At 40.3% G+C, this 22,730-nt stretch overlaps 1 protein-coding gene across 2 annotated transcripts in view; it reads left to right on the forward strand.

The window, feature by feature from the left end:
* The window catches only part of SYNPO2 (synaptopodin 2), a 123,490-nt gene extending 102,228 nt beyond the window's left edge, over positions 1-21,262 (forward strand). For both annotated transcript variants that reach the window (XM_007054447.4, XM_037897118.2), the window contains exon 5: positions 17,937-21,262. In XM_007054447.4, the coding sequence (XP_007054509.2) occupies positions 17,937-18,509 (573 nt within the window). In that variant the 3' untranslated portion in view covers positions 18,510-21,262. The remainder of the gene's footprint in view (positions 1-17,936) is intronic.
* Positions 21,263-22,730: the final 1,468 nt, after the last annotated feature.

Below are 22,730 nucleotides of genomic sequence, written 5' to 3' on the forward strand. Positions count from 1 at the left end.
CTTAGTGGTGCCGAGGTTCAAAAGGACACAGGGATCCAGGCTCCTCCCATTACTGTCTATTCAAACTCCTGGCTGTTTGACAGTGGCTAAGGAGGAAATTGTATCCCTTCAGAAATGTTGTATACTTGGAGTATACTTTAAAACTTTTTCGACACTTTTTTAATAACAAATGAAGTGCTCATGGAATGTGATAGACAAACCCAATGTTGCAGGCTGTTTATCCTTCCAGCCACAGCACAGGCAGCAGCAGTATAAGCTACTCCACCCTTCCCTGTCATTATGCTTCAACCCTGAGCGGAAGGGAATAGGGCTGGTCAAACTTTTCCCATGAAAACTGGTGGTGGTGGTGGTGATGGGGGGAGGGAGGTTGACAGAAAATTCAATTTTTGACTAAATGAACGTTTTCATGGAAAATATCTGCTTTCCATGGAAATTTTTGACTTCCTGCTGAAAAAACTAAATTGAAAACTTTTTGGGTTTGGGACTTTCAGTGTTTTGTATAAAAAAAAAAAAATCAAAATTTCCTATGGGAAAAAAAAAATTCTGACCAGTTCTAGAGGGACCAGTTCTAGGTCTGAGGCTCCATGGCTATTCAATCTTCGGCTTTCTTCTGAGACAACTAAAGGACACCATTTGAATAGCTGGGTTTTGTGCTGTGGGCATTTCTCCATGAGAAGCAATTTTTGAAGGTTTTAGAACATGGAAGCAATTGGATTAAATGGGTTTCCACCCCGCCCCCCCCTAAAATGCTGCTGTTTTCCCAAACAGCACCGACTTCAAATGTTCTGCCTCCAGAATAAATTTGTGCAGCGTGCATTAGAAGTCTGCTTGGGCCTAATTTTAAAGCCTGACTGGGACCTGAACATGACCCAGGGACAGCTGAGTTGAACCTGACCTGAGTGTGTTGAATCCTTTTCAGACCCAACCCAACCTGACCTGGACATGACACTTCCCCCCAAACCTGTATTAGTGCTGCCACCTCGGGCTGGGGGCTTGGCTGATGGGGGATTCCTGCTCCTTATGACCCATGCTCACAATCCGTCTTTGGCTGCCTGCTGACCCTAGCATCAATGCAGCATGTCCAGTGCAGCGAGGTGGTGGCGGCTGGCAGGTGTGGGGCATGCAGCCACTGCCATGCCAACCACATGGGCAAGCGGAGGTGATCAGAGCCTTCCCACTCCAAGCCCAAGATGGTCAAGCTGTTTTCAGACCCGACTTGACCTGACCCCAATACTTGTAGCTGGTTTGGGTCAGGTTGGGGTCAGGTTGCAAGGCTGTAGCTTGGGTTAAAAAAGAGAAAGATATCCTGAAAGCCACTGTCAATATGCTGGTACTGTAGGAGCCTAGAGTCTTGCTGTATTCCTAGACAGTGAAAATTAACTGAGTAGGAAATAAATGGAAAAAATATTGCAAGGAAAAATGCTTTTTCTGGTGCAACATTAAAAAGAGTAAAAACATAACTATGTTAGAAGTAAGACTCGTTCCTCCTTTTTCTGCCCCTTAGACATAGGGAACCATTTTGTAAGAGTAATAATATGCCCTAGGATGTCCCATGGCAATAGGATATACATGTTCCTTGGGTCCTGAAGTTCTTTGGGCTTCACAATACACTAGTATGAAGGGTAGTTTTTGCAGTGGAATATATTTACATCTATCCTTTGTCTAATCAAGGCCATGCACATATAATGGTTCTTGAGTGACCTACTATTTAACCTCCTGACATTCTCTTTACCTTGAAGTAGCCACAGGCTCAGTGCCTTTCCTACAGCTAGCAGGGAAAATGAGTAGACTTGTGTGAGGCCAATGCCACTCAGATCAGCTAGCAGTAGGCACTTGAATAGCAAGGGACCTTCAACTCTCTCTGTCCCTGTAGCCTAATCGTATTACCCTCCATGCAGCTTCTGATCTTCTTTGGCCTGAGACATTAAGGAACCAGAGACACAAGGTTCATATTGAAATTGCCACATCACACAGTGCTGCTACCACCAACCGTCCAGGCAACAATACTTTCCTCCATCTTTTCTGGCCAATTTCCACATTTCCTTTCTGCCAAACTGGTATCACTGGGTTTTGTAATGAACGTTCAGAAGAATTAGGTTGTGTCTGAAGTAAGGCATTACCAATGTGCCAGGGTATCAGCAAGCAGACAACAAATAGGAAGTAAGGGGCAGTAGTGTGAGGCAGAAGGGAGTATTAGTGACAAGTGGGAGAGCATTGGTTGTGTGAGGGAAGAACTGCCACAACTAGGGTAAGCCAGAGCCGTGGAGGAGAGTGAGCTACAAGGAAAGGGTGGGCAGTGAAAACAGGAGAAGAGGAGAACCACCACCTAAAAAGGCTTCACCAATCTTTGTCGTTAGGTTGCTTTCGAGAAAAAGGAGCCCTAGGAAGTTATTCAGGAGGTTTATAATTTCATTTTAAAGCCCTTCAGTAGTTGATCGATCTCCAGCCTTTAGATTTGCTATGCCTGGCAATTTTTTTTATTCTTAGTTATGTCCATCACCAGCCATGATTTTTCTCATGTACTGTACATATAGCCTTCAAATGTATGGGAATCTCAGTGTTCTTTCCTAGCATGAATCAGTGGAGAAGATGTGAGGTTTTTTTTTAAAAAAAAGACAGACTCCTGCAGTAGGATGATACTCTGCCTGGAAATGCATATATATAAATGTGTTGTGAGGTACAGCTCCTGCACAAAATTCTTCTTAAAGGTACAAAGGTGAGCCGTTACAAAAGGGAGTGTCCAAGGGGGTTCAGGAGCACTGGGAAGCAAAGGATAAGGGGAACCTTATAATAGAGAGCCTGATCATGTAGAAGCACAGTGTACAGAGTATCCAGGACCTTGTCTCAACAAGCCATCAGCCTTACAGGGATGCTCAGTTGCTCCAGCCTCTCTTAGGAGAGTTCATTGCACATTCTGAGATGGGGAAAATACCAATGAAGCAATGGCACTGATTCCCATAAGAACTTTGGAAGATTTTCCCCTATACTGTTTCATGACTTTTATTGATATTACATGACTTTGCATGGTATTTAATTTTTTTAAATTGATTCATTATGGAAAAACAGATTGCTCCAACATTGCCCTGTAACTGGACATGATGCAACTGGCTTCGCTTACAGTCACACACCCGAGACTCTACTGATCACTTTTATAGTTAAACCTGGCAAGTGTAAGACTTCACTATTACAGCCTGGCAGCATGTTATCTGATAATGACTCTATTCAGCTCAAAATTGGAATTTTTATACAAAGAAGCAAACTGACAATAAGATCATCAAAAACAGTGGATTCGAAAGCTATGAATATATTCATTGCCAGCAGTTTTCTTGGGAAGATATATGACTGTTCTAACTTCATAGCCCACAACCACCACCTACTCCCTTGACAAAGTCAAAGGAAAGAGTTCGAGCCACTCAAGAGGTATGTTTGACAAGTGATATCCAGCTGAGCACTTATTGCAGGAAGCTTTTTGTTTTTTTCCCCAGCAAAGTAATTAAAACTCACACAAGCCCCCCAAAGTTCAGTGAAATGTTATGTTGGAGGGAACTTTTCTAGCAGCAAACCCCGAGGCCCTTACCTACTTCACTGGAGCAATGCTAGTAATTACCAAACGGTGGTGCTATCCCATATGATTCTAGGCAGATTCCCTGAGCAGCGAGGACAAGCCCCATACTAGTCAAGCCTTGTGTTTGTCTTCACTGTTCCTGGGGAAAAAAATCCCTTCTCTGCCCACACCAATGTTCATAATTCAGTTTGAAATTCAGTGTGGGCAGAACCTAGGGATAATCATACTGATCTTCACAGCCTTATAACGCATTAGTAATAACTATGCATTGACCTAGGCTGGGGAGGCTCTACTCAGGGGAGAAAATACTTCTCTTAACCTGTGTTTGGGGATTTATTTTCTGGCATAAGGCTGATTGTTTAAGGCAATGAAATTAATATAGTAGCAGTAACTATTTTAAAGCTTGAGTTCTTGATTCCTGTTATATGGCTTGAGATAAGGAATTTTAAAAGGGAAGAGATCCTTCACATTGCTGGGTATACAAGGTAAATAAATTACAGGGCTGCTAGGTAATTACAGTACAGATGTAAATGAGCAAACTGTGGAAGAGAATTATTATTATTAATCTTTCTATCTACATAGCAGTCTGAAAAAGGTGGTACTGTAGGGGGCCCGTGGAAAAAATGGTATGTGATCTTGTAATTAAAGACTATCGTAGTGCATATGCACAAGGGGCCAAATTAAAGTGAGAACATAAGAACAGTTATACTGGGTTAGACCAATGGGTCCATCTAGCCCAGTATCCTGTCTTCCGATGCCAGATGCTTCAGAGGGAATGACCAGTACAGGTCAAGTGATCCATTCCCTGTCGCCCATTCCCAGCTTCTGACAAACAAAGGCTAGGGACACTTCAGAGCATGGTTTTGCATCCCTGCCCATCCTGGCTATAAGCCATTTGTGGACCTATCATCCATGAACTTATCCAGTTCTTTTTTGAACCCTGTTATAGTCTTGGCCTTCACAACATCCTCTGGCAAAGAGTTCCACAGGTTGACTGTGCGTTGTGTGAAGAAATACTTCCTTTTGTTAGTTTTAAACCTGCTGCCCATTCATTTCATTTGGTGACCCCTAGTTCTTGTGTTATGAGAAGGAGTAAATAACACTTCCTTATTTACTTTCTCCACACCACTCATGATTTTATAGACCTCTATCAGATCCCCCATTAGTTGTTTCTTTTCCAAGCTGAAAAGTCCCAGCCTTATTAATCACTCCTAACATGGAAGCAGTTTCATACTCCTAATCATTTTTGTTGCCCTTTTCTGTACCTTTTCCAATTCCACAGTATCTTTTTTGAGATACAGGCAACCAGACATGCATGCAGTATTCAAGATGTGGGCCATGGATTTATATAGAGACAATATGATATTTTCTGTCTTATCTATCCCTTTCCTAATGATTCCCAACACTCTGTGACTACTGCTGCACATTGAGTGAATGTTTTCAGAGAACTATCCATAATGACTCCAAGATCTCTTTCTTGAGTTGCAACAGCTAATTTAGACCCCATAATTGTATATGTATAGTTGGAATTAGGTTTTCCAATGTGTATTACTTTGCATTTATCCACACTGAATTTCAACTGCCATGTTATTGCCCATTTACCCAGTTTTATGAGATTCCTTTGTAAAGCTTCGCAGTCAGCTTTGGACTTAACTTTCTTGAGTAGATCTGTATCATCTGCAAATTTTGCCCTTCACTCTTTACCTCTTTTTCCAGATCATTTATAAATATGTTGAGCAGTACTGGTCCCAGTAGAGACCCCTCAGGCACACCACTATTTACCTCTCTCCCTGCTGAAACCACTTATTCCTAATTTTTGTTTCCTATCTTTTAATCAGTTACTGATCCAGGGGAGGCAATATCTTATCCCATGACAGCTTACTTTGCTTAAGAGCCTTTGGTGAAGCACCCCTCCTCAGACGTTCTTGTTAAACCCTGGATTTGTGCTGGAAATGGCCCAACTTGATTATCATACACGTTGTAAGGAGAGTGATCACTTTAGATAAGCTATTACCAGCAGGAGAGTGGGGTGGGAGGAGGTATTTTTTCATGCTTTGTGTGTATATAAAAAGATCTTCTACACTTTCCACAGTATGCATCCGATGAAGTGAGCTGTAGCTCACGAAAGCTTATGCTCAAATAAATTGGTTAGTCTCTAAGGTGCCACAAGTACTCCTTTTCTTTTTGCACCTTGTCAAAGTCTTTCTCAAAATCTAAGCATTCTTTATCCACTTGTTCACCCTAGTCCACATGTTTGTTGACCCCGAAGAATTCTAGTAGATTGATGAGGCATGATTTCCCTTTGCAAGAACCATGTTGACTCTTCCCCAACAAATCGCATTCTTCACAGGCAACCTACATTCTGACATTTCCTAATTTTTGCGTGTTCAACTCTGTGACCTTAATAAGGTTCTTTTAACACAGATTTTTGTGCAGGTAATTTTCTAGGTTTTAAAAAAAAAAAGCAAACTGAAAAAACTGAAAAATTCCTTCACGTGGCATTATATTGACACCCACATGCGTCATCATCACGGTTGGAACATTAGATCCACCACTCAGACCTCTGCCACTTGAGCTAATGGAGTAACTGACAACAGTAGTAGATTGTCATTCGCTATGTGGGCCAGCAACAGAGGGAATGAGACACTTTGCCAGTGGGTTTCACCATAGAGGAATGGTGAGACTCAGAGTCAGACATCATGGGTTCCATTCCAGGTCTGGAGGGGAGTGTGTTCCAGTGGCACAGACTCTTCTGCCCTCTCTCCACCAAGTGTGACTTCTACTCCAGCTTGTCCCAGTCTTTTCTTTTCCCCATGCCTGGCTCATCATCCCAGTCCCATTCTCCCCACCTAGCTAGTCCCAGTCTCCCTCTCAGAGTCCCAGTATCCTCACCCAGCTAGTCCCAGTTCCCCCCCTTCTGAACTCAGTCTCCTTCCACCCTACTGGCTCTGCCCCCATTCCCATTTCCCTCCATGGCTCGCAATCTCCTTACACAGCCAGTCCCAGTCTTTCCCCACCTCCTTCTCCCAGTCCCAGTGTCCCTCTTCCCCAAGGCACCTTGTCTCAATTTCTTTCCCCAACCCCTGTTGGTCCAGCTCTTGTCTCGTCTTCATTTGAATCAGGCAGCTTCCACCTCCCCACTGCCTTGGTCCAGGTCACTGAGAGCACAGGGAGAGAATCTCCTTGTTCTTAGTTTAGGTGCCTAGAGCTGGACCTAGCATGACACTCAGCAGCCCAGTTGCAGGGAAAATTCTGCTCTGCCCCAGATAGACTCTTCCTGGATTTTAGCAGCTAAATTTCCTGAAGTCTGTACTGAAAATGTGCGCTCTACAATTTTTCAAAGGCTTATATCTTGGCCAAATTTTAGCATATTTTCCAGGGTATGGCAAATGCACATCCATGACACAAAGGCCACTTCCTGCCACATTTCAAATTCCTGCTCCAAAGCATGGGGGCACTAGAGCTTTTTAAATAACAGATCACCAGAAAATGTTATAACGAGCAAAACCATGTCTTTTCCCCAAAGCTCATTCTCTAAAACAGCTGAACTATTTTGACTAAAACCTTCCAAAAGAAATCAGTCTGAGGCAGACACCACACATGAAAATGTTCAGCTAAAATGGTTACATATTGGCAAAGTTATAAGCAACTGAAAACAAGGTCTTTATAGTGGAAAGTGCTGGACAACATTACAGTAGATGGAACTACCAGCCCTGCCTAGAATATACTGTGTGTTTTGTATTTATGTTTTGCAATTTGGGACAGAGTCATTTACTCAGCACCTTTATTTTTGTATTCATTTAAGATTGCTTCATTGTCCATACAGCATAGGGGAGACAGAAACTACTATTTTAGATCCATGTTTGTTTTAAAAATACATATGCACTATGGGGGGCAGGGGCAATCCTATTTCACTTTCCATGGCAGGATAGAGAATGTGTGTGTATGTGTGGGGAGGCAGTGGTTCATAGCAGGTGATCAGAGAAGGATCACAACTGTATGCATCTGTAGCCTACACAAATTTCTATGGTGTATGCACACTCCTGACTTTTCCCCTGTGCACACGAACTTTGTACCATGGAGTGTAAGGACAATATGTGGATGTGGTATGAACTGAGTGCAAGGATGGCACTGGGGAAACCTCTTTACCCCCAGAATCCAGCCACAACAGCCATTTGGAGCAAAAATAATGACACTTCTTCAGTCACCAGAGTAACCAGTGATAAGTACCTGGGACAGCTGGTGGTTAGCCTTCTGCCAGACACAGCTCTTTATTTTTGGTCAGTACAGGATTTGGCCTTTAAGTGGAGCTCACACAGCTTAAATCATTAATAGTTTTCTAGCCAGAACATAAACCACCCAGACTCATAAACTGCACCTATTCTGAAATGCTCTTTGGTTTCTTATCCTAGTTAACCAGAACTTATAGATGCACACTGAACATGCTACTGTTAAACTCCAGAAGGTGGCAGCAAATGCTCTTTCCTCTGGGAAGTATGCCATGTCCACTCCTCTGTTTAATTGAAAATAGGGATTTCTGTGAGCCAAAAGAATCTCCAGTCCCTTGCATATTACAGATAAAACTTTATTGTGTTTTTACAATCAGATCTGATGTGAAAGTTATGTGATAAACTAAAGCAACCATTTTCCTTTGCTTAAAGAATACTGAGCTAAGTCAATATCTGACTTGTCTGTGGTTAGCAGTAGAGCTGTACAGAGAAAGGGAATTCCATTTTGCAGAGGATTTAGATATTTTGAAACTTGGGTTCCTTTGGATTTGGAATGAAAACCAAAAATTTTGAAATTCTCTATAAATGGGAATGCCCTGAGCTCCAGTGCAGCCTGTGTGGTGAGCTTCCCTAGAACCATGGAGCCTGGAAACCTTGGTTCAGGGGCAGTCAAATCAAGCCCCTCTCCCCCCACCTTCCCAATGGTTGCATTTATAGCTTGAAAATTTTATTATTGTGCAATGTAAAATGCCCCTGAAATGGGTGATGCCACTTTGGGCCTTTAAAAGCTGGAAAAGCGGCACATCCTTTGCAGTGGCACAACCTCCCCCCTTTCCTCCCTCCTTCTTTTCTCCTTCTTCTGCAATACTGGTACTCTGCATATATTCCATCTGGAGGTCAATGTTAGTTCAGGATTGAACATGCCTTTGACATGGAATTATGGACTGGGGCAAAATTTTCAAAATCCCAAAGTGACATAGAAGCCTAAAACTCCCTTTTTCAAAAGTGACTTGAGCAGTTAGGAGCCCAAGTCCCATTGACTTTCTCTGAGAACGATGTAGGCTTTTAAGGACTAGATTCACAAAAGGACTTAGACACCTAACTGCCTCTTTAGGTGTCTGAATCCAGCAATAAGGCACCATTAACAAAACCACAAAGCTACCACCTAACCCTATAAGCACATCAGTTTCCACTGATGAGCTTGAACAAGCTGCCTAAATCCTGATGCCACTGAGCTGCTTGGCATCCTAGGTCACGCCTCACCGCCAGTGGGATTCTCAAACCAGACAATCGCATGCCTATCTTGCCTGCAGGGCCCAATCCAGTAGGCATGCTCTGAGTACACCTAACTCAAACAAAACAAAGGACAGCCAGGGGCGAGCATGTGCACCCCACATTATAGCCAACAGCCAAGTTGTTCAGGACACTCTTCCTTATTTGGAGGATGGCCTTGAACACAGGTCTCCCAGGACAGTTTCCTAAACACCCAGGATATGGGGTATTCTGGGATAGGGCACTCTCAGTCTCTCCTGTTGAAGTGGTTCCACTTTGTATAAATAATTAACTCTCCACCAAAGCAGGGATTTGACCCTGACTCTCCCTCATGTCAGCTGAATGCCCTAACTACTGGTCTATTGGGTCAATCTCTTGCTTTTTCCTCTCTCTCTGTCTCTGGCCCAATGAATATTTAATTATTTATACAACATGGAACAACTTCAACAGGGGACATAACTGGGGGCGTAAAAGCACTTTTCTGACATGTGGGAGAATCTGGATTCATGTCTCTGAATTTCAACTCCAAATCAGGCAGAGCAGGGATTTGGAAACAAGTCTCCCACATCTCAGGACAGTGCTAAGCACTGAACTATTAGCTATAGTGGGTGGGGAATCTCCGTCTCTCTGATTCCAGGAGAGGGTTTATGGGTGAGAATCCCAAGTGGAGATGGACTCCTCCCTGCCTGGCTTGCTGGCTTCTGAGAATTCCTTACTTAGGCACCTTGTTCTCCCCCTACACTAAAATGGGAGCTCGGATGCCTAATTCATACCTAATAAATAATGCTTAGCTCCATATTATGGTGTTTCCTAATTAGTTGTGTCTATTTCACAAATCATATAGACATAGACACACATTTTCTATGTATATACACACACACACACACACACACAAATAATAATTGTGTGTGCATTGATTCACCTCTATATACCTAATTCAGTAAATTACTTTTGGGAATAATGCTACCTTTGCTTTAGTGTATAGAAATATACACTTCAAATATATTAAAGATATGTATATGGTAAAATAAATGTTTGCTTTATTGAACACATTTATAAATACTTTTCTTTTTTAAATGTTAATGTAACAAGCCTTTCAACTGTTCTCGTGTATGTTGGAGAAGCCAATTGCAGCTCTACGGATTCCCTATGATTCTGGCAGACAACTTATTTGTCTTTCATCCTCCTCTTGTCTAAAAACCATTGCCTCCATTCAGTAACTATTGTAGGGCAGTGGTATTCTTTCCTGAAGAGCTTCAAGCAGACTAATGGAAAAGCACAGACTAATCACAGAGTGGCATTCTGACTTGTCATGATGTTGCAACATCACACACAACATCATGATGTTCTTTCATCACACGAAGACGAAAACATTGCAACAGGATATCCCCAAGGTATTGTGATTATTTCTGCTGCTTCATTTGATGCCATATCTCTTCTCTTTCCATGCTCCCTTTCTGGCTGGTGGAAGGGAAGGCTAAAAGGGAGTTTTTTCTCGATCTCCCTTCTTCTAAATTTATTTATTTAATGCTTCAGGGAAAGGAAAAGATTGCTAATTCCTCTCTGTTTGCCTGTTACTTTCCCCATTGCTTCATGTGTGATCTGTGTTTTGTATATTCTACGCAAGGCCAGCTACATTCCAAGCCATGACATAATAAAAACTGCTTGATGGATCTTGAAGAACAGAATATGGATTGAGAACAAGAGGTTGAGTATTACTGTGCTCAGTTAACACTGTCTGGTAAATGAATTGTGAGTGAATTCTAGTGACTAAAGATTGGCATGAGCCATGAGTTTGTGTGGTTAAGTCCAGAGTTCTGAATAGCCCATTACTGATAGGAGTCAGTCATGCATTTAAAATCTGGATTTTGATCCAATTTCAGGAATGTTTAGGTCCAGTGTTTTGGTTCAGGCCCATCTCTTCTAGTGACAAAGAAGTAATTCTAATGACAACAATATAAAATTAACGTATCATCTCCCAGTCTTTACCTGTGAAAAAACAGGAGATATGCTTGTGTTTTTAGCATAAATTACACATTCCTGAAAATCCTTAAAGGTCTGTTTTTTGAAGTGTGTAAGCAGATGGAGCACCTTTCGGCAATGAAGCCTAGGGAGTATGCAATTCCAGAACAGCGTGGAAGCAGACAAAATAGAAGTATTCTTACTCAGAAACTGAGAAAGTGACTGCAAAATTATTACCTGATTTTATGTAATTATACACACACACACAGAGAGGTGTGCAGATTGCTAGTGGATAATGGTCTTCATTACAACAGCCACCACCATAATTGGCACCAATTGGAAGACTTGTTGGAAGTCTCAGCTGGGAGGCCAAGGACTTAGTGGGTAGGTGAACTTGAGGTAAGGATGGAGGCATATTGGCAGGGCACAGTGGATAATCTTGTACTGTTACAGCCTGTGCTGTATTACTTCTATGGATATAGAGAGGAATTCAGGGCCTGATTCTAGTGTTACACCAGTGCAAATTGAATCAATGGGGTTACACTGATATAAAGTTCACATGACAGAATCAGGCCCTCAGAACCTTGTCAGCTCAGCAAACAATATATTCATTTAAAACTCCACAGTAAAACAAAGTTGAAAAATTGTTAAAAAGAGACTTCTTTCCTTCCCTAGTACAGTAGTGACAGTAGCGTCAAACACCACCATCCCCCAAAAACAAATGGAAAAACCCTCATTGATTTAAATGGGTTTCTGACTTGGCCCCAAGAAGAAAATAACTATTTCATTTTGTTTTACGGTTTTCTCTGTAAAACTGCAAAAACTTGCACAAATACTATTGCAAATCCAGTCCATGAAGTTACATTTCTTATCAGACATAGGAGGCATAAAGATAAAATACCATATTGCATAATATCAACTTAGTACAGTATAGCCAATACAACTTTAGACCCTTACCCTGCAAAGACTTATGCACATGTTTAACTTTACAGAATGCGAGTAGTCCCATTGAATTCAATGGGACTACTCACTGTGCATGAAATTAAGCATGTGTACAAGTCTTTTTATGGTCAGGACCCTAGAGCCAAGTTGTGTTCTGCTACATCAGTGAAAAGGTACAGTATCTCCACTGAAATCATTGGAGGTACTAGGAGTAACTTCCTAAAATGGAATTTCTGGGTAGTTATTCATTACACCTTTATGAATAGCTAAACTAATCACTGCATCATACATTTAGTTCAGATAACAATGTACACTAAAGAAGTAAAACAGGTTTTGCCACATATTGTAAATTGTGGCCAGGAACACAAATTAACTTCCTATTTAAATGTCTGTACATTTTGAATTATGATGAATTACATTGGAGTTGACAATTTTCCTCTTAGGGTCAATTCTTGAGATCCTTTCTCAGGTTTTACTCAATCCTTATTCAGTTCAGTTCTAATCTCACTGAAACTAGGCTTTGTTTGGATAAGGAGAGTAAAAACCATGTACTGACTTCATGCTTTGACCGCCAGTATTTATTTTTCTAATTTATGAGTCCAGCCTAACTGATCTATTTTGGGCCTGATTTCTCTCACACAGTTGCACCTATTTTATACAAACTGACTTCAATAGAGCTATTCCTGATTTGCACCAGTATAAGAAAACACACAATAAGGCCCATTAATTTTAAAAAGCCCAAGAAATTAAAAAATAAAATAGTAGCAGGAACAGAGGGAATGAAACAGAATTATTTTCTGTTTTTACTAGAAGGTGGCTGCTATTTCTGTTCAGAAAAATTTCTGGTCCAGAATAACTGAGGTACCCTGTAGTCAAAGATATTTTCCTCTTCTGGGAACATGAGCTTGGCTCTGAAATTTCTGCTCTACCTAACTTCAACAGAATCACCAACAGTCTCTCGCTGAACACCACAGAGAATTCAGTCAGCAACTTCTGTCAGAGCCTCTCTCCGCAACAACTATAGGCACATTACTTTAGGACTGCAGTTAGTCCAAGACACAAGGTAATGGTGGTAGTGCCTTTCTCCACACTGGAGAACCAGACAGACAAATCCAAGGTTCAGGAGTGTGGTGGAGTATGTTCTGAGGTAAGTACCCATCTAGACAGTGGCAGGATCATTTCCAACCTCCTAGCTATGTCCCAAAATAGTGGAATTCTGTAAGCCTCTCACCAAGAAGGGCAAATTTGTTCTTGCTTACTTCAGCCTCTTTCCAAAGAATACGTCCTGGAAAAATCCTTCCCCTCAGGATCCAGAAAAGCATACTTCCGTTAAAGAGATTTAAACTTACATGGAAATGACCCGGGGGGGGGGGGGGGTGGGAACCTTGGCTCCTCCTCCAAGGAAGGAGAGGTTACTTCATCCATCTCCTGAGTAGATGAAGAGGAATGCCATTCTCACATACATTTTAATCTTGAAGAGCCAAATGACTTCATCAGGAAGTTGTCTAAACTTAAGTAATTGCTAATGTTAGCTCAGGGAAAGTATTAAGAATTCAAGCAGTCCAAGAAAGCCAAAACAGGCCTGAATATGCCACTAGACCTCCATTTTTTGTGTGTGAATCAGCTAGAGTTAGCAAACTCATTGTGTTGTGTTTAGTCACGTGACAATTATTCTGGGTTTGATCTTGGACTGGGAATTTCCTTCTCTATGAGGCAAAGTGATTTGTCCCTCACCATCATGAGAGAATTAATCATTGAATAGTCTCAGTAATGCAGATCATGTACCTGATCCAGGATAAAACTCTCAACAGGATATTTCTGGTATTGCATTGGGACAAGAGACACCATTCTATAGATTACCCGATCCTTCTTTCCAGCACCTCCAGGGTATCTCTCAAGTGGTGGCTACTCATACAGTATGTAGAATGGAGCATGAATCCAATTGGCTAATGACAAATCCATATATGTTAGTCTAACAAATAGAAAACAATGAAAGATGCAAATACTATTTTGGGTAAATGGACAAGAAATGAAAATAAAAGATAAATATCAGCATCTGTTTTGGGAAGCTGTACTGGTTCAGAGGTAGAAAAGAATCTCACCTATCCACCTTGAAGGTGATTCATTTGTCCAATGCTTTCCAGCACCAGTAGTGGCTCAGTCACTCCATTGTACCTGGGAGCATGGAAATTGTATTCCTAAATATTCCAGATGATAGATTCCCCAGTGAGAACCAATCATGGACCTTTTCATCTCACAGGGGATTCACTGGGCAATCCCTTACTCCAGTAGATACAAGGACAGAAAAGCTTAAGTAGTTGATATGTTCTCCCTCTCAGGGTTAAGGATGACATTACCTGCATTCCTACCCAGTCATTTTATCCCCCAAAGTCTCACAAAATGGGGGGGGAGGGGAAGAACTAAGTTCAAGCAATCTTAGTATCACTAACTTTGCAAAGGATGATCAGATGTATCATTCTTGAGGCACAATGGATAAACCCATCCTTTCTTCCCATTTACCAATCTGGACCTCTTCCCCCAATGTCTAATATTACTCCCAAATCCAGAGACACTCTTCCAAAAGGTTTGTCATCTGAAGGGCAGAACTGCAAGACAATATGAATAATATGCTCATTTGTGAGCAAAATCCTTCATGTCTAAGGCATATTAAATTACTTGGAATATTTTTTCAAATAGTGCAAGCCAAAGAATGTCATTCCATCCCAGTTCTCAGTAGCATAGATTCTCCTTTTTCTGCAACAACTCTTAAAAAGATAAATGTATTCTTTGGGAGCCATTAGAGGGCCCTGTGATTGGAAAGAATTTTGGTTACCATCCCTTGATCATGAGGTTCTTCTTAGTTACGAACAAATTAAGCCCTTGAGTTGGTAAAGCATTGTTTTTCTGGGATCTAAATCTGGTTGTCAAAGCCATGTGCTATTCTCCTTTTGAGCTCCTATCTACAATATCCCTAGAAATTCTCTTCTACAAGGTTACTTTCAGCTGTCTTCTATCAGTTCCCCTTCTCACCCTATACCATGATAAAGCTGTCCTCAGAAGGGTTTCCAGTATCCTAACTGAGGTAATGTTTGATTTTCCAACAATTTTTACTTCCTATTCTGATACTCCCCCTCTTAAAAAAAGAAAATTTACCCTAATCCAACATGCTCTAGGCCATTAAATTTTATCTACTCTGCATCTCTGAAGGCCTCATCTTCATGTCATGGAATGGGGACACTTGTTAGATGGATTATAAAATGTATTTCATTGGCCTATCAATTTCTATTGGATAGGATTTTTTATTATTATTATTTTTTTTAAGATTAAGTCCCATTCTACCAGGGCTGGGCAGAACAAGAAGGTACCTCTGCAGTCAAAACCATGACAGCAGCAACTTGGAAGTCTCTAGAGACCTTCTCCAAACATGACAGACAAGCATAGCATCTTCAGCTAATACTGCCTTTCGATGTCAGATCCTTATGACAGCAGTTCTCTGAATAGTATACTTCCCATCCCCTACTTATCTCTGGGATCCTACATGGTCTGATGGACTTAGAACTCTTCTGCCTAAACTGGAAGCTCCATTGAACAGAAAGGGAAATTTTCCTTAACTGTAAAATGGTTTTCTGTTCAGCAGAGACAACAATCTGGAACTCTCTGATGACCTGCTAATTCAGATGGGAACTCCCCCCTGCCACCTTTACAATCTTATCTTGTAAACAGTGTCACTGTTCAGGTTGTCAGAGTAATTTATTTAATAGAAATTGTGTCTCAGATTGCACAGAATTCTTTATAAGTTCACAACCTTTTAAAATTTCTTTTCTTGCCAACTGGTTAAATGAAGCATATGAATTTTACTTGCCAAGAAAGCAATTGACTGTGCTACCAACTGAGGAGAGCATTTGTAGTAGCTAGAAGGTGGGTGGGGGGGAATCCTTAATTCTGATTGGAGGACACATATGGGCCAATCTGGCCACAGAGAACACCCATCTATCTGCATTGTGATCGCTACTGAACAGAAAGCCATTTACAGGTACTGCCCTTTCATGATATGAAGATCTGGAAGAACTCCAACCCACTGTTAATGGTATGATCATTTAATCCATAGGCAAAATAACTATATTCCCCTGTGTTTCTGTAGGGTAAGAAAGAATAATTTTTCCTTTTCTATTTAAAGTGTACATTTCGAGTGCCAACCTGAGCCCTATCCAGGTAAAAGTTAGTTTGTTTGATGACTCATACATCAATGTGCACCCTTATAGGTTAAAAATTAATTGAACTCAAGTGTACAAAGTACAGTCCTTTTCTCAAGATGGAAAATTGCCATTTGTTATGGGAGGGCATTAATAAGTGTGTGGCATTTCTTTCTGATGTTGGGGATAGCTGGTGATTAGCTCAAATGGGCCAGGAGGAGAACTGTCTTCTTGTAAAACAGAGGTGGAGTCTGCCAAAAACTCACTATGAAACCTTTGCTATGTCACTGATGGCCTAGGTTTTAATAGGTAGTGACTGAACAAACATATTGTAATCAATAAAAGCTGCAGATGCTCAGGAACTTTGAAAATTGAGCCATTCCTGTCTCAGTTTCCACATCTCTGAAATGGATCTAATAATATGAGATATAGGTCATTAAATTTTGCTGAGTACATATAAATCCTCTGATGGAAGGGCCTAGAAAAAAAGTGAAGTATGGCATTAACAATATTGAATACTAAACAAAATCATTAATGGATAAATCTTCACTGTGCACGATTCAGGCTCCTGTTGACTTCAGTAGGCTTAGTTTAGATTAAGCCCCTGGTCTTTGAAAGTTATATAGGAAAGGTAATTCAGGCCACTGTTTTCAGGATAGACACTTAGCAAAGCCCTTGGCCACTTATAGCCAGATCCTCAAAGGTATTTAGGATCCTAATTCCCATTGAAATCAATGGGAGTTCTGCTCCTAAATACCTTTGAGGATCTGGACCTTAATGCCTGATTTCAAACAAAGTATGGGAATTAAAGGCTGTTCCCAGACTTCAGGGTATGAATCAGAGGATGTAGCCAGTTAAGTAGTCTCTGTCCATATTGTTCTTCCTAATTTAGGAACCATGTGATTTGTCTGAATCAGAGTGCACATTTGGCATGCGTGCAAAAATGGGGTACTTGTACTGTATATTGCTGAATGAAGACTGCTGAGGACAAAAGCCTTCTCGTGAACAGATTTTTTGTTTGAAAGTGCTGCATTACTAAGAAGATTAGGATTTGTGGAATATGAATAGATTTCTCCTAAAAATGGGTCAGAGTGTTCTGAAATTTTTAGGGCACTGTCATTTAAAAGGCGCAAGGTTAAGTAATGTCCTATAATGGTATTAGGCAAATTATTGCATTGGCATTTTTAGTTTTTTTCATTCATTTTTGTCCCCTTGCCACCCACGATAAATTTAATAATTTCAGTGGAAAAGAGCTCCTTAATATAGGATGGATAAAATACACTCTTGGCTAGATCTATTGGACAGAGCCAATTACCAAATAAGTAAGTTTATGCCTGCATCCTGTAGATATAATCAGACTGGTAAGAGCAGTTTCCCACCCATCTCCCTTTTCACCTATTAGGGAGGACAGGGCATATTAGCAGGGTAGAGGAGGTGGAGGGAAGCTTGCAGTGTTGCTATCCATACTGTACCTGTTCATTAATAGAAGACTTCTTCAGGTCTGTCAATCTGGTGTCTTTCCCAAACACTTGAATTCTCTCTCTCTCTCTCTCTCACACACACACACACACACAGCTACATGAAGGGTGACATGTTTTTAGAGAGCTGTTCCTTATGCTGCTGACAAGTTCTTGTACTCTCTCATATACTAACATGCTAAACAGTATGCCAGTAGCCCAACAATAATTCGCTTCAGTTTGGAAATGAAGGAAAAGGGCTTCTGTCATTGATATTCAATTATTGTGGTTATATTTGAGGTTTTGTTGTTCTTAGGAAAGAGGCAGTGGCTGCTCATTATCACTTCCTGAGAGGCCTTCTTCACTCACCTCTCGAGCCATGTCCCTCGCTTCACCTGTGATGTTCCAACCTGGCCCTGGTTACTTCAGCAAACCAGCAGCAGCAGCCGACAAGCCTGGCAAGAGATTGACTCCCTGGGAAGCAGCAGCCAAGTCCCCTCTTGGCCTAGTGGATGATGCTTTTGGCCCCCAAAACATTCAAGAATCCATTGTTGCTAATGTAGTATCAGCTGCTCGCAGGAAAACACTCCCTGAGCCACCGGATGATTGGAAACAAAGGGTTTCCTGTGTGCCTCCAGGCCCAGGTGTTCATGCTAGCTTTGCATCATTTGGAACGAGGCAGTCTGATATCACATCCCCATCAAAGAGCAGCATGTCTGCCCCCAACTCCACTTTTCAGTGTGGCTCTCGGCTTCAACATGCATATTATGGTCAGCGATCCCGAACAGATCCTGACATGATGTCCATGGATTCCAGGTCCGACTACTGCCTGTCAATGGCCAACTCAAACTACAATCCACATCCAAGGGGATGGAGGCGACAAACATGAAAGACAGAAGAACCTGGCATGTTTCCTTCCTGCCAGCTTCACCAGCCTTAGATCACAGTTGGAGCAATAAAGTGACCTGTCTGAATAGCTTCTTGCTGGCTGACAGTTTCTGAACTGAAAGAATGAGGAAGTTTTGTAGAATGGTGCAGTTTTCATGATAGTTCAGGGGTTTCAGTTCTAGACTAGATTCCATTTTATTCCCAGGCGACAGGTTTTTTGTTTGTTTTTAAAAAGGTCAAATTTGTGTAGGTGGAATAATCAATGTGCTTATTACAAAGCACATGTAGAAGCTTTAATTGGACAGAATACAAAAACATTTACAGATGAGTTAATGAAATTTCCAAAGAATGAAAAAGCTTTTTAAAATGAAATTTTCTGGTGGGATCTGTAGTATTTCTGGGTATATTTGATATCTGAATTTTAGGACACAGATATAGCCAGACTTCAGAAGGCTATTTTTCCAATGGAATTCCAAACTTTGGAAAGGTTTACTCAGCATATTGATCATATAATTTCTCTGTAGCATTTTTTTTAAAAAAGGGATTCTAGCAAAGTAAATCTTAGTTTTACTATGATAAACATACAGTACTTCTATAGTCATTTTACCTGAAGCTCTGGTACACATTAACATATGTTAATATGTAATCATGCAGTTCAGAGGGATTTCAAGGAAGTTAGGGGTGTAACTCTCCATTTTAAGCTTTGGCTGTTGTAATTGCCCACCCTAGTTTGAAAACAGCAGGAAAGAGAGTGACGTTATGATGAACTACTGATATGATAGTTGGATAACAAAATGAATCGGAGAAGTATTTAATATAGTCAGGTTACATTTAAATTGGGTTGCAAGTGACCGTTGTAATAAACAATCAAACAAATACATGTCAGTCATGTGGGGGTGTTGGATGACAACTATGTTTATTTCTTTGTGAAACGTTTAACTTTCTGAACATTTAGTGCAGCAGATTCTGCTACTAGTAGTTGAATACTTGAAAGGCTTTAGATTTGTAGTCTCATTTTGGAAGACCAAAATAGGTTATATAGCAAGGACAATTCATGTTATGTGCAGGAGGTATGTGGAATATGGTTTATGATAAGTGTTACAGGGTCTGAGTCTAGTTAAGGCAACACATATTTGGAGCGTTCTTAGAGTGTTAGATAGGTCTTGATGGAGTTGGAGAGATGGTAAATAATTTTGTTACTGCTCATACATATCTTACATTTACAGTTCATTTAGTTAATAGCAACATATGTGGCTAAGCTATATACTACAAGCTCACTGGGTAGTTTAGATAGTGTTCGGTGTTAAATGAATACCCAGTTTTACAGAGCGCACTGCACCATCCTCAGTTGTTGGACATTCTTCAAATATCTATCAAGCACGGCCACTTGAAAATATTGCTTAAATATAGTTGAATAGCTGTACTTAAACCATATTATAAGTGTAAGCAGAGCAATTTGAAAAGAAAATTAAAATTCACATCCATAATAAGAAAGCGTACAGAGAAACCAGGTTATAAACCAATGTAATTTTTTTTTCTGCAAGAGGCTGACTTGTTATCTGGTTTCTGTTTTGAGTTGTATCCTTTACGTTGTTATACTGGGAACAGAATTAAGCAATGTTCAGAAAAATAATAATTTGGCCAAATGCAACTTTAGGGGAAAAAAGCATTTCACTTCTCAGAATCTGGAAAATAGCTTTGTATTTCCTTTGAAAATAATATCATGCATCCTAATGAAGTATGGAAATGCATGGTTAGAAATAAAACACCTACACCACATTTCCAAAAATGCCCATATTTTAAAATATTACAAATGTTATGAAACAAAAATTATACTAAATGAGGGCCCAGTGCTGCAAACATTTACTGTAAACTCACTTGCTGTAAACTTACTCATGTGCCTACGTGTTTGCAGGATCGAACCCTAAAAATGGAACAATCCCTATTATATATATATATAAGGCCCAGAATACTTCCAGATGGATGGTTAGAAGAATACCTACAATTTTTATACACAACTTTTCATCACTATCCTATTCAGGGCAGGGGCTTTCACACTTAAACTGATTCATCTCCCACGAAAGTCAGTAGAAAGACTCCCATTGACTCCAGCAGGAGCTGGATCAGGTATTTAGTAGCACCAATTCTGTGGCCATTACTCAGGAAAATGTCCATGGAATCAATGTCAAATGTAACGAGCCTGAGTAAAGGCTGCAGGATGAGCTGCAGTACTGCCCCTCCACACATCACCCTGTATAGACAGGTAGCTGTGTGTTACCGTAGCTGTCTCTTTGGCTGCTTTAAACTAGGGTAAGTCAATTCCACCTAAATGAAACCTAGAAGGTAGCCATAAGCGTTAGGATTTTGAAGGGGGGTGGGGAGGAAGAAACCGGTTTGTAAATACACCAAGTCTAAAGAGAACGTAAATCTATCACTCTGTTATACTGACAAATAGGAATGCTCTTTTCCAGAGGATAACTGAGGTTCACACACTGCTCTTATTCATTTCAATGGAATTTTTGTCATTAACTTCAATCGGCACAATATCAGGCCTCAGATACTAATATTACAGTGCATACAGAGCTTTCTGAAGCATCACTCTGCACCTTTCATTCTTCTTTCTCTCCCTCATCCCATCTCTGGCAAAAATATTTTTCACCCAAAATCGTGTGATTGTGTTGCGTGTCAGCTCTGAATATTCATTTAAAGTGTTTCTTACATTTTATTGTTTGTGAATGCACAGATCTACTCAGTTAACGTGAGGAAAAAATCCCCCCTCCCCCGATATCTTAGATGCCTACTATTTACATTAGAACTGACTTCTAAACTTCAGAGTTGTCTTTGTTAATATGCAAAGAATTTGAATATGCAAATGTAACCAAGAGTTTAGTTTCTGTAGTTATACTAGAATATAGATGTTCACATTTCTTGTTCATAATTAGTTTTCATTTTAGTTAGCTGTATTACAATTAAATATCTAGTCACATGACATTTTTGCATTGTAGGAAAAGTCTATGCTATCCTTATAAATGGATTTTCACTTCTACATACTGTTTGTTCACTACAAAGGACACTTTATTTGAAGAGAGCATGCCAGAGATGTAAATTGTATCATTTAATAAAGTGATTTCACCAATCAGATGAAAGGCAATGTTGCTTTCTCCCTATTCATGTTAGTTTTGAAATAATCTGAACCCAAACAAAGTTTAATGCTCATTCTGCATCATTTTTAGATTCACTGAATTTACCAGTCTGCAACCCCACAGCTGGTCTGAGCTTCTAGAAGCTTAAGTCATTATCAGATCAAATGACAGTATGTCAAAGTAAGTAGAATTTCATCTTCACACTGAGTAAGCGGAGGAAATTGTCATTTTACATGTGTTTTTCTCAGGGCAGTTTGCAACATTTTAATTCTTTCCCTCTCAGCATGGTTCCCCTTTGAAGTTTGACACTGATCTGCCTCCCTCCAGAATTATTTGTCTATCACCGTTGCATGTAAACACCTTGTTAGTTACTATGGGGTTCTTCAGAAGAGCTGGATTATTGGGGTTTTATTTTTTTAAACAAAAAGTTGCTGTTTTCACAACCTGTCCCTCTGTAGCTATTTCTTTTGAACTCACTGCTAACTCTGTCACACATCCCAGCTCAGTAGCTGCTCACCAATCTGAAGAAAGTGTTTACAGTCTGGCCCATAAAAAGCCAAATCCTGCTTCCTCCATTTATGTGACTAGTCCCAATGAAGTCAATAGCACCTTTTACATTAGTAAGGCAGGTAGGATTTGGCTGAAATATAAAGATAAGAAAAGTGATCATGTAGCTAAAATTTGGAAACCAGTAAAACTTGACAATGGCACTTTGTAAGTCTTTGGTATAATTAAGCATTTATATATGAAGGGGAAGCTATATTTATGCTATTCAGAGATATATTTGGGGTTTTTTTAATTCTAGGGTGCTTAAGTATGGTATAAAGAAACTAGTTGGGTGCAATGAATGTTCAGTGTAACAAACAATACTAGTAAAGAGAAAAATTGCATGAGTTTAGCTATTATCAAAGCTGTCGTTTTATTCAAGATGAAAGTTATCAGCTGTTTGTTATTTCATGATAAACTCATTTAGAACACCTTAACCCCATGTAGAGATGCACTTAAACTGCAAAGTCCAGATCTAGATTTGGTCTCAAACTTCACCTAAATTCAGAGATGTTTGGGTCAAAACTTGGTTG

This window comes from Chelonia mydas, chromosome 4, assembly GCF_015237465.2.
Source record: "Chelonia mydas isolate rCheMyd1 chromosome 4, rCheMyd1.pri.v2, whole genome shotgun sequence".
Classification (NCBI taxonomy): Eukaryota; Metazoa; Chordata; order Testudines; family Cheloniidae; genus Chelonia; species Chelonia mydas.